This window comes from Haliotis cracherodii, unplaced genomic scaffold, assembly GCF_022045235.1.
Source record: "Haliotis cracherodii isolate W230 unplaced genomic scaffold, xgHalCrac1.p SCAF_1, whole genome shotgun sequence".
Taxonomy (NCBI): domain Eukaryota; kingdom Metazoa; phylum Mollusca; class Gastropoda; order Lepetellida; family Haliotidae; genus Haliotis; species Haliotis cracherodii.
This window is the reverse complement of record NW_027266264.1, coordinates 85,944,244-85,957,158: the sequence shown is the minus strand read 5'-3', so window position 1 is coordinate 85,957,158 and position 12,915 is coordinate 85,944,244. Positions and strand designations below refer to the sequence as shown.

Sequence of the window (12,915 nt, the reverse complement as noted above, 5' to 3'; positions counted from 1 at the left end):
ATGACATCATCTATTGTTCATGACATCACAGAACATTACAAAATGTTTCCAGAAATAAAACCTGGGGGTAACAGATGCAGAATAACTTACACGCAAATATACGGATTGTCTGTCCCTTGTAAAATTGTGTTGAAAGTTCCTCACCATGGTTTGGTACAAACATATATAAATCTTCAAAGCTTGTAGGTTTTTTTATTTCTCTCTTCTGTAAGTACAATACAGCTTATATATCCAGTTGAACACTGTTTTGGTCTTCAGCAACCCATGCTTGCCGTAAATGGTGACGAACGGGATCGGATGGTCAGGCTCGCTGACTTGGTTGATGCATGTCATCGTACCTCAATTGCGTGGATCGATGCTCATGATGTCAATCACTGGATTGTCTGGTCCAGACTCGATTATTTACAGATGCTGAGTGCGACGTTAAACAAAAAACAAAAACGAATCGCACATGCTTCCACAATCTCATATATGGAATAACATCCACTAGTGTTATGAGGGTAATACAAGTGCAACATTGTAGTGGCTTCCAAAGCATAGCCTGTAGCATTGTGTGGTGGTAGGTAGACGTGTAGTCATGGCAACTGCAGCAGTTCTATGGCCACAGAATAGACCAGTAATGCTTCCTCTGCTTTTCCTTCCTTGTCATGCCTAGCAATGCCATCTCCATCTGTCTCCATCAGTACAATCTTCCATTAAAGTATTTATATGCCAGTCACATATTTGAAGATATTTGTCAGGAGCAACATGATGTTACCATCAGTACAAAAAGAAAAAAACCATTTTGGTCTTCTAAATTTGTCCTAATGTCGCTTGGAAAGAATGGAGTTATTTGGAAGAACAAATGCTTCTGAATCCTAACTTTGTATTTTGCATGATTTGTAGGGAATAGTTGCATTAGTGAATAGAGCTACTGCTTCTGTTGTGTGAGCTGTGATGATGACTAGGTGATAGTGGTGTGTAGTTGACTGCTGGTGCTTGTCTCCTCTGAAGCAGCTCTTCTGAAGGACACTCAGAATACTCAGGAAATGGCATTGCCTCCACACAAAGCACCCGCTGTTGGCCCTGGAGAAATATTTTAACTTGTAGTGGAGTGTCCTCACAAGCACCTGTTACTGCCTCTGGAGGAATATGTCAGCCCCATTAAAGACAAGGGGCTTTTTCTGCAAATAGATCTTAGCTCTGTGACAGTAGTAAACATATGTAATAGTAAAATGGTTATACTAGTTGAAGCTAAAAAGGCTTAGTGAGACAGCTCTTCAATCTTCATAACAAGCACCTGCTACTGGCTCCAGTATAGACTTATGTAGCCTTGTGGAAATCTTCACAATTGTTGATTATTACAAATTATAAATTGGGAGGTACAAATCAATAAAAGTATTATCTTTAATTTACAGTGTTAAAGAGAATGGCATGTTGTTACACCAAACTTATAGGATTCAGACAAGGCTGTCATTGCAGCAATATTGGGAATCAAACATATCTTCCCATGTATTTGTTCTGTATTACATGGATTGAGGAGGAAATTTTAAACATATCTGAAAAACAAACCATTGATAACTATATATTTGGAGAAACAGTAATTATCTAAATCTTCTAAGGTTTCCCTTATTGTGATTATTGTTTTGTCAGCTCCATACCACCTTCATCATTTCAGACTTTTTTCTCACAATAAGTTGACATGCTGTTCCAACTAGACTCACCAAGCCTCACTACCTGTCATGTGAGCCTCAGGTGTCTGTGGACGTATCAGTGACTGCAATATGCAGTTGAGATAGTTGTGAACTCCCTGTGAAGATTTCCACAATCAGTTCTAGATGGAGATATAGCTTTCTAGATACAGAAAAAGAGATCTAGATGCAGAAAAGGAATCTAAATGCAGAAATAGAGATCTCAATGTAAAAATAGAGATCTAGATGGAAAGATAGAGACCTAGATGGAAATAGAGATCCTGTTCCTTCCACTCGCTGTCACATTGGATTCACATAGTTTGTACTGAGTTGTCTATTTTCACCCATTTATGTGTTTTTGTAAAGGTTTGCAGAGGTCGGGTCGTTGCCGTGGTGATTGAGACATCCAAGAATTAAGGTGTGCGTGGTGCCTGGTGAGACTTTAACCCCGTTCCTAGTTAACCGTTGTTCATGTTGTCTATTAACATTGGTTATAAATTTCACCTGTTGATGACATTTCTAGCATGGGTGTTCTCCCTTAATTTGTTCCGTTGTTGCATTACCAAGTTGGAGTTTGAATATTGAAGTTGATAATTGACAATGTGTTTTTGTTGTATTAGAAATGTTGTTTGGTTGTATGTGTTTGAGAACTGTGAATCTGATGTTGTTTTGGTTGTGTGTGTTTGGAATATTAATATTAAAGTAAATTTCAGGAAATTATTACTTATCTCAGAAATTGCTTCAGCATACATTTGTAATCAACAAAAATATTAAACACAACTTAATTTTCAAAACGTTATCTACAATATTGTTTCTACTGAACATTATAATTTGTATATATTTCAAAGTTTTTGTTGAAATAGATATACATATTGTGTAAATAGTTCAAATATGTTTCAAAGCTCTGGTGGCACTAGATGTATATTGCTTTGTGAAGTAGCAGTACTTCACAGTAGGATGCAGTACAAACCTCTAGAAAAGGTCATATCATATTTTTTCTTCATCATCAAGCCAATTAAGGAACATTTACATGCTTAGTGTTTAAGAATCAGCTGTAAGGAAAACAGTCATGTAAATGACCAAATAATCTCTCAATAATCAGCCAGATACAATCAACACATACCGGTATGTGAACAGGGAATAATAGGAAAGAACGTAAAAGCATTATTCTTTTCCAAGATGACCAAACATCTATCATGATATAACATTTATACTAAGTTTTCCTATAATAATTAGATCCACATCAAGTGCTGTTATGGGTTATCATGGTGTAATATTTATACATCATTTCATATAATTATAGTTTAGCAAGTAATACTTATCATCAGGTAAAATGCATATGTAAAATATCAGTAGTTTCAGTTATAGCTTTTTAGATAGATGCTAGCCTAAGGTAATGGGAGCGCATCTATCTAAAAAGCTATAACTGAAACTACTGATATTTTACATATGCATTTTACCTGATGATAAGTATTACTTGCTAAACCATAATTATATGAAATAATGTGTAAATATTACACCATGATAACCCATAAAAGTACTTGATGTGGATCTAATTATTATAGGAAAACTTAGTATAAATGTTATATCATGATACATCTACAAATTCTGATTCCTGTTCATAAAGAAACAGGTTGGCAGACAGTGAACCAGTTCGTAGCTATACCACTTTCAAGGGAAGGAACTGGCTCCAACTTGTTCAAAAGTATTTTTTGGTTATTGAATTATTTCAAGATAACTGCATCCCGAAGGCTGAAAAATTGCTGGTGTGATGTAAAATAACTCACTCTGCTGAATTATCTGAGTTAATCGCATCTCTGTGCAGCTCCCTATAACGATTTTGATTTTGACTTGTACCACTACACAGACTTATGAGCAGTTCCATAGTGTTTTCCCAATTGGAAGAAGTCTCACTAACAACCCTGCCATAATGAACATGAATCGTAAACCCACAAAAGCTGAAACACAATTCACTTCCTAACACATTGCCTTCAAATATGTGTACCGGGACTTATATTCTCGATCATGCAACATTCTATGTGCTTATCAGTTGGAATAATTGAGAGAGTTTTAGATACAAAATCTTTACCGATCTGGTTTCCAATGTGATACGTAAATATTTTGTTGCACGATCTAAGTATCAGGAAATAGTCTCTGGGGGCTAAGTCTGGGCTGTAGGGTGGATGATTTAACTGTAGAGCCCAGACTTAGCCCCCAGTAACTTTTTCCTGTTCCAGCAAATGAAATCTGTCTTACGTGGAAGACGTTTCCAGGATGACAAGGACATAAAGGCTGCCACAGAGGCGTGGTTAGAGGGCCAATCTGCAGATTTCTATAAAAGTGGTATTAAAAGCTTGAAGGACAAATGGAATAAGTGTTTTGAGTGAATGGAGTTTATATTGAAAACTGAAAGTGCAAAAGATATTCTGTGACTTGGTCTTATAACACCCCTCGTATTACAAAGTGTGATGCAGAGTTGGATCTATCAGCAAAACACTTTGGGATAGCCTGTAGCTCTGTGTAGCGACAAGTCAATATCAAAGTTGTTTGTAGGGAGCAGCACAGATACCGTTACTGCAGCTATCTTCTGAAAATTATACCCCAGTAACCCAATATGAATGATCTTGTGATGAGGCTCAGTCACTTTGTAGATTGTACGTGATTGCACCTCACTTATTGTACACCAACCCTCATGATGTCAATGACTGGATTGTCTGGTCTAGAGTCCATATTTAGCAGACTGACATCATATAGCTGGAATGTTGCTGGAGTGACGGAGTTAAACAATAAATGAAGAAACCATTGACATCAACTTAGCATCTGCATCTTCTAGTGCATTGAGCTTCTGGTGTTGGATGAGGTGGTGGGTGGTGGATTGAGGTGGTCCTGGTTCTGGTCTACAGTTGGCTTTTATTGGGTACAGCTCACTGTTGTACAAACAGCTTATGTCAGCAGGGCTTCGGGAATGCAGACAGCTTTTGGTGTGTGGGTTTCTTTGCCTTTGTTCAGTTGTCTGCAGTTTAAAAATCTGTGCCACAAACCTTGAATCTACTGGCACAATTATTGGAATCGTTTTCAGTGAAGTTTAGTTATTATATGGAATATGATTAATTGAGCTTTCAGGACAAAAGACCTGTGATTTGACTTCCGGGTAAAGGGGTTGAGGGGCTGGTAATTAAACTGGCATTTGACATCATAGTAACTTTTATTGCTTGTGTGATAATGGTATTGATGTTTGTAATAAGAACAGAATCGAAAGAAGACTCGTGTAGTAATCTATATATATCTGGATCTTGATTTGATGTACCTACCTACCAACTGGTCTCACCAGATACCAGTATATCACTGTAGATCTGGAACTACTCAAGTTACACCTTAAGGGAACAGTGTGGTCAAACCATCGGCTACTAGCATTGTATTCATATGTCACTATCTACCCTTAAATATGGGTACTGTGTAATAAATAATTTACTACATTCATCGCTGTAAGTTCTGTTTTGAAATACACTTGCTGTAATAAACAGAAGTATGTAAGAAAGTGAAGTAGATTTGTTTTGAAATGCAAGATTTTGGAATAAAAGTAGATTTGTTTTGAAATGCAAGATTTTGGAATAAAAGTGGACTTGTTTAGAACTCTGTATACAGCTGGACACAACAATCAGTTTTCTGGGAGATTACCCTTGCTTGCTTCTGTCAGTATATGATTATATCACATGACTAGATGTGAGTAAACAGGAAAGTTGATCACCTATTAGAACAAGCAATGTGGCCTTTCTGGTGCAGATCTCATTTAAAGGTACACCTGTAAAAACAAATGTACAGGTGAGAAAAGACGAAAGTTGTCAGTTTCAGTAATATAAAGTGATGACATTAATAGTGATAACCATATGCATGTGTATCACAGTAATCACTTGATGACTCGTATGAAACCAACCCTGTGGTCATCGGCACTCAATAGCATGGAAGTGGGGAAACTCGGGAGAAAGGTATTATGGGCACAGGGGTCTCAGTAAAAGGGTATTGCAGGTGTCTCATGTCAGATACATGCCAACGGAAGACCTGCTTGTGCATTGCGATATCTTTGCAGGAATTCATGTATGGAACTTGCGATTACCAAAGCTATCACATGCTCCTCTAGTGACTTAGTACCTACTAATCTCCAAGGGATTTATGCTTCAGATATTCCTCTTTCAGTCATTTCTCATTCTTATTCCAATTAATATTCATTCATCTTTCAGCCTTTCACCTTTCAAAAGAGGTGTCATTCCATGTATTCTTGTGTTACAGTGTTATTTATGTTTCAGTCACATGTCAAACAATCATGTTGGATTGAACTGATACCATTCACTTGAGTTGTAGGCCATTTTCAGGAGTTCAGTACCATCCGTTTCCTCCATGATATAAAGAACCTCTCTCTCAATGTCTGTATAGTTCCTCTATTAAGAGACTGGCCTCTACTAATGGCTTGATCCTAGGGTAACATTTGAAATAAGAGCTCGCCTCTGATAAAACCATGGTGAGCTACAGTAAACAATTTCACCCCAGTACATTTATATTCCATAACAATGACTGAACTAAACCATCTTTTCTCTATGCACACGGGAGGGTGAGACACATTGGTGTACATTTAAGCATTTTTTTTCAGGTAAAAATGTGAAGGCAGTAACATGTTTTGTAACACAAAGATGAAAGAAATATGGGCTTCCGCTCCATTGAAAACAGGCCTATAAAAGGATAATGTCTAACAGTAATCTAAAGTCAACAAGGCCAACAGCCACAAAGCTATCGTAGCGCTAAGGTTATCGTAACCTTAACATAGACTTTGCGCTAAGATCACTTTGTGGAACAGGGCCCCGGTCTCTTAATTGAGGAAAACGTGCTGGAAGGGGTGGTGATGGTCAATACATGAAGTCACTTTCACTTGCATCCATGGCTTTTATATTTTCAAGTTTGGAAAGCATTGAACATGGAGATGAGCAATTTGCATAGAACAGTTTCTGTTTACTTTCAGATACCATACAATCTTACCATTTGCACAGTTTGATTACACCAAAGAAATGTTTACTGTTACATAACCTACCATGAAATAATACCTGGAAACATATAGTTTCTCAAGCATCTCACTGACATTGTCATTCATATGAGGTACAAATTTTAAATAAAGCATGGATTTAATACAATAAATATTCACCTGATTTGGAATGGCTTCCAAAGTAGTTGTTGAAAAGCATTTTCTTTCATTTTCAAGTTGGGAAGACATTGCCTAATGTACAAGTGGAAGTGACAGCCCCTGTGTGTACCCAAGTCTTAACCAGCTCTTTGCATGTGCTTGCTTTCCAGGCGTGGTAACACCCATCCAAAACATATTCTATCAGTGAACCCACCGAAATTAACAAGTAAGGTGATAGCTCAGCTGTTGCGTCCACACGGCCGCGGCAAGTCGAGTGACAAGTCTTTGCTTTGCAGTAGTTAGAGGATCTAGAGGTGCTGGCCAGAGCAGGTGACTGGGTAGAAATGTAGCAGTGTAGATGTAGATGTGGCTTGAGGGCACTGCCGACATAGAAGTGGTCACGTTGTCACAATCACACCAGGAAATGCATGAGTCATTACCATTAAGAAAATATTTTTAAAAATGATAAAAATACATGCTACATTATTACATGATGATCATTTTGGATTCAAGGTCAACTGCAATATTTGGATTATTTATATTTCTGCTTAATGAAATGGGAATCTATGAGACCTTCTGTGCCATGTAAGAAATGTTAAGTTAATGCATGGCAGTAGTTGGAACGTCACTGTCCTTTTAATTTCAAAGTACTGCAGATGACCAAAACATGTTGTGTTGCAATGTCTACCACCTCAATGTCTGGCAGTGAAACCCATAGACGTTTCTGGGGACCTCGTCTTGAATCAGGTCTGTTGTCTGGCAGGCAGACAGATTGTCTCTCTTTGTCCTAGGTGTCAACTTGCTGATGTGAATCTGCTGTGATGTCCGTCTGTGACCACGATGTGCGTCTCAGTCCATGTCATGTCTTGTCAACAAACTGTTCATGTTAATAATGTCTGTATTTTCATTTTGTCCTGGAGCATGTGTCTTGTCATATATTACATGTCAACGTGTTTGTAGATATGACTATCTTTCTATCATGTCCACCAGTATATCTTTGTCTTGTCCAAATAATTCAGGCACAGGCAAACTATCTTTGTCCAGTCAGTGCACAGTTCACAGAATGACTGAATGTCTAAAGGTTGATGAATGAATGTCTGTCCATTTGTCCTCCTGTGAAATAAACATGCACGTTAACTTCCGTGTCCAGTTTTGTCTGTTTTTTCCACAACATACCCTTTAAACATGTTTTTGTGTAACTGTGATATGTATGATCAGTGATTGGATGAGTGTTTTCCTGCTGTCCACCATGACATCTGTAGATCTACAGTGTGCTCTCATACTGTGTCCAGTTGCAGGTGCTCCCAGATACGAATAGATGCTGCTTTACTGCTCTGCCGGACAACCATCATTGTTCATTCTGATCGACTCTGCATTGTCTATAATCTTTAGTATCATTCTAAGTAGGTGAAAAAATTATATTGACTAAAATAACGAGAGCTCTCAGCTTTATATTTATTTATTTTTCATTTTTTAGTTAGGAGGCAAGCTCATTTGCATGACATTAACATGTGGAGGAAAAATGTAGCCTCTGGCATTAGAATGCCCTTTCAGCAGCGATTCATAAAAGGCTGTTTAAACTGCACCTTACACACCTAAAAGGCAGTAATTTTGCAAAAGCAGGTTGGTGTTGCCTGCCTTTAAGAATCCTGAAAATATATGAGCTCAAGGCTGGGGATTGAAAATGACACAGGAGGGGACCAGAAACATAATGACATTTCTTTTGCCTCGTGTTCACACGTCAAGATGTGAGGTTGAGTATGAGCGACAGTTATAAACATGGAGAGTTGACATGACTACTGCCATTTCATAGGATGAAAAGTGTGTCCATGTTTTTGTACTTTAAATGCTTTCCATGTCTAAATCTTTACAAAGAATACAATATCAGTTTTAATCTTTTTATATACCTTTTGTTTTGAGTTTGTGCGCATATGATTTTAAAATATTAACATGAATATGCTTGTTTTTTCTACACTTCATTGATATTTATTTGTTTCTTAATGTAGGCAGTTTTATTTTCTCATTGTATGCATAAAACCTTTCTCAGTGTAGGTATTTTACCTTTTCAGTGTTAGCATTTTGCCTTCTCAAAGTAGGCATTGTGCCATTCTCAATGTAGGTATATTACCTTCTCAAAGTTGGAATGATATTCTCAATGTCAACATTTTACCTTCTTGAAGTAGGCAGGCCTTTCTCAATGTTATTTCGCCTTCTTGATGTAGGTATTTTGCCTTCTCGATGTATCATTTTGCCTTCTCAATGTGGGTATTTCCCCTTTCTCAATGTAGGCATTTTGCCTTGTCAATGTGGGTATTTCCCCTTTCTCAATGTAGGCATTTTGCTTTCTCAAAGAAGGGCATTTTGCTTTCTCAATGTGGGTATTTCCCCTTTCTTAATGTAGGTATTTCGCCTTTCTAATTGTAGGTATTTCCCCTAACTCAATGTTTATCAAGCATCAGGGACTGTTCCTTCATCTTATCTTGTTACAATCTTCATATTCAGTACATTGCATATTCGGATGATATTTAACACAGTGATTTTTTATGGTACATATTTGGTTGCAGTGAGAGTTGACGCAAAGATAATCATTGACCACAGAAATGTTGTCACGCTGTAGAGTTGAAGTAGAAGCTTTCTGTATTGCGTGTTTGTGTATTTGATGGATGATACTAATAGAGTACAGGAATTAAACTCCATGGCATTTGTTATATCCTTGGTACCAACATGAAGCATCTGTCCTTGGTTTTAATTATGTTCTTCTTTGCTGTGCAGGTACCTCAAAGTACTTGAAATGTAAACGTAGCAAGTGAGATGATCGACCAACCAAACACAAGTTTACGAAGTACAGCAATCAACCAACCAGATGCCTCCACAACAAAAATGCAACAAAGACAATCATGTGTCAGGTCAGCCTTACATGACCAACATGAAGTAGTGTAACAGCAATGGTGTATGAAGTCGTGATGCCATCTGAACCAATACTTCATCAAGCCAGACAGATTGTCCTGAGATGACCACCATGATGGTCCTATTTTAGATGTATTGAACAACTGGCTGAAACTTGGTTGGCCATGGCCTGGGTTTTAGCCTTGCAGGAAGTGAGGGCCGTCACATGTCAGACCAATAACCCTTGCACTGCACACGGAGGAAAGTCACATGACACTGTGACCCAGAACCTTAAGAAATTTGGAACGGATGTCAAGAATGGTTGGACGTGAGACACATCTGTTTGATGATAATGGACGTATATTCCTTTTACTCAATACGGAGTAATATACTACCAATATCATAATTTCTAAGGAGTTTTATGTACAATATACTGATGCAAATTAGAATGGATTCAGCAGTATTTAGCTTGCCCTTACAACAAACTCGAGAACTGCCAGCAAATTGATGCATTTTTCCTTCCTGCCTACATCGAGTCACAGCAGCATTCTTACAATGCATAGTGTCTGGAGTAGTCGGATTGTCTCCATTTTTCTTTTAGAGGGAGATTTCTGTCTCCATGTATCAGGATTAGAGCATGTCTGTGATATCTCAAGTCATATAGATCTGGTAAATGATATTTATTGCTTGTGTATGTGTATATATTTATTGTAGTTAACATTCATACCTTCATGCACTCACCTACTGTAGTCATCTTGGTCTGGGGCAATTCTTCATGCATTGATAGAGCAGGGAAACACATCTTTTCAGTAGTGATCATGGATGGGGTAGACAGACAATTCACTACCACTTCTCATGTTTCACTTTTGGCATGAGAAATGAACTGTTGAAGAGATTTGTTGTTTTCCTTAGCACATAAGGAAAGAAGAAATTCAGATAATTCAGTATGCAAATAAAAGTTTTTGTTTGAAAATGGAGTAATAACTGAGACAAAGTGCATAAGATGATGGGAGTTAATCCCCTTGCTCATGTTTTGCATACCCATGCCAAGCATGATTGTCTTTCCAGAATGATTATCTTTCCAAAATACAAAATGCATGAAGTAATATTGAAACCAGACCAAAACCTGATCCTGCTTTTAGAATCTCTGGACAAGACACGATCCTGCTGCCACTTCATTTGTAGAGAAACACTTGTTTCAGTGGCCTTTATGTGTAAACTATTGATATTAAACTGATGAATTCGGAGGCCTGTGCCAACTTGGCTCTCCAGTATTGGAACACAATATCATGTCATGAAAGTTGAATCTGGGTGTATATCATATTGTGGCATTTGATTCATGATATCTTCACTCTTGTATCATGATATCCACCATGTTAACAAATTTGGGTTGGAGAGTCAGTAAGCAATAAACTAAGACATCAAAAGGTTACCCATCCCAATTATATGCAAATGTTTGTTGACATTTATTGTGGTAGCTCATGGCCTGGACTGGGTTATTATCTCCTAACAGGCGGTGTCCTGTTTCCTGTAGGCTGTAATTGGGCCATACTGAAAAGAGCATTCATTGGTCATCTGTATCACATAGAAACATATAGAGGTCACCTGAAGTTAGCCTGTGAAGTAAAATAGCTTTTGCCTAAATTAATATCAGCAGAGCAGTTACTATAACTTTAATTACCCAAAACAGATTTTGAGATGAGGAAGTGTCTCCATGTTTATTTACACATGTTTATAAGGTTCCTTCTCATGTGCAACTGTTAATGAATATGGAACAGATTTGAATGGCATTTTTTTGCCTCCACCTGCATGAACAAACAGAACCAGTTTACTGAGGGCCACAAAATAAAAGTCCATATTTAAATGGAACCTTACTCTCATGTTCATTATAGCTTTTGATTTTGATTTTGTGGTAATGTGAAAAGCCCTATGAGCAGGATTCAGCCATGTGAACTAGGTGTAGTGCTGATTATGGTGAATGCGAGGCCAGCACAGCAGATTGGCTTACAGGTAACTTTGGGAGAATGCATGTACCTAACTGTCAGTCCTATGTATACTTAATCTGTCAGGCCCGTCTTTGACCTTTAAGGCCTATGCACCAGGTGTAGCAAGCAGCAGCAGGAGTGTGTCTATATACATACTTCATATAAGTGCTATACTTCAGTATTATGAAACATCATGTGAATTTGTTTTCTGTTGTCAAGAATATATATTTATGATTTTGTTTGAATATAGAGATGATCAATGAATTTTATTTTGTTCTCAGATGTCTTAATTGTTGGTATTGGCAATTTTATATCTATAAAATAAATATCCTCTTATCTTGGACTTAAGGAATAGCACTGCTGCAATTTCTTATGAATACATTTCTACAAGTATAAGCCTTTAATGAAGGTAAATGTGTAGTGTTATTTCTCTAGCTCTGACCAGTTGGAGAACATGACACTATTGATATCTGAAGTCTTGACATGTATATTCTTACGAGTAGATAATATTGATAATCCTATATCTCTGTATACCAGCTAATGTATTTTAAATATAGTTCAGATTCTTAAAGGTGCAGGGTCAGATTTGCAATTGTTTCTTGTGTCCTATGCTATTCTACATATCCAAAATATAACATCTTCACACTTACTAAAAACAAAATTCTCTAAAAGTATGTTTAGTTTCATGGTAAACCCACCAAGGGTTCCTGATTGCGCTGGCTACTATGTTAAAGGGGGTGTGAGTAGCCCAGTGGATAAGCATTGGTTTCTCCCATGGAAGCAAATATATAAGACCTGCAGCCCTTCAGGTTGTCCTTCCACATTAAGCAGACACTCAAAATATAACTGAACAACTGTTGAAAGAGGTAAAACAAACCCCTTCAGGATTCTGATTTAGAAAAGTCCCCACCCCTACCACAATCTAATGCTGTACATACACTGGTCGGATTGTCAAGCTTGGTGATTGTATGACTTCCTGTCATTGTAGTGTAACAATGTGGGACGTTGCTCATGGTATCAGTCACTGGTTTGTCTGGCCTGTCCTGGCGTTTTGACAGGCTGGCAACATACAGCTGGAATATTACTGTATGCAGGGCCAACCAACAAACAAACACTGACCACAAAACCTTGAAATCTGATCTTGCACCTTTAATAAGAATACCTTTAGTCAGAATATGGATATTTAAGGGCTGGATTGTTACAC

The 12,915-nt window shown here is 37.7% G+C and overlaps 1 protein-coding gene across 1 annotated transcript in view; it reads left to right on the top strand.

Annotated features, from left to right (window-relative positions):
- LOC139452468 (myosin-9-like) overlaps nucleotides 1-11,924 on the top strand; it is a 72,201-nt gene extending 60,277 nt beyond the window's left edge. Inside the window, exons 32-33 of the mRNA XM_071233998.1 lie at nucleotides 7,011-7,170; nucleotides 9,613-11,924. Of these exons, the coding sequence (XP_071090099.1) occupies nucleotides 7,011-7,143 (133 nt within the window). The 3' untranslated portion in view covers nucleotides 7,144-7,170; nucleotides 9,613-11,924. The remainder of the gene's footprint in view (nucleotides 1-7,010; nucleotides 7,171-9,612) is intronic.
- Nucleotides 11,925-12,915: the final 991 nt, after the last annotated feature.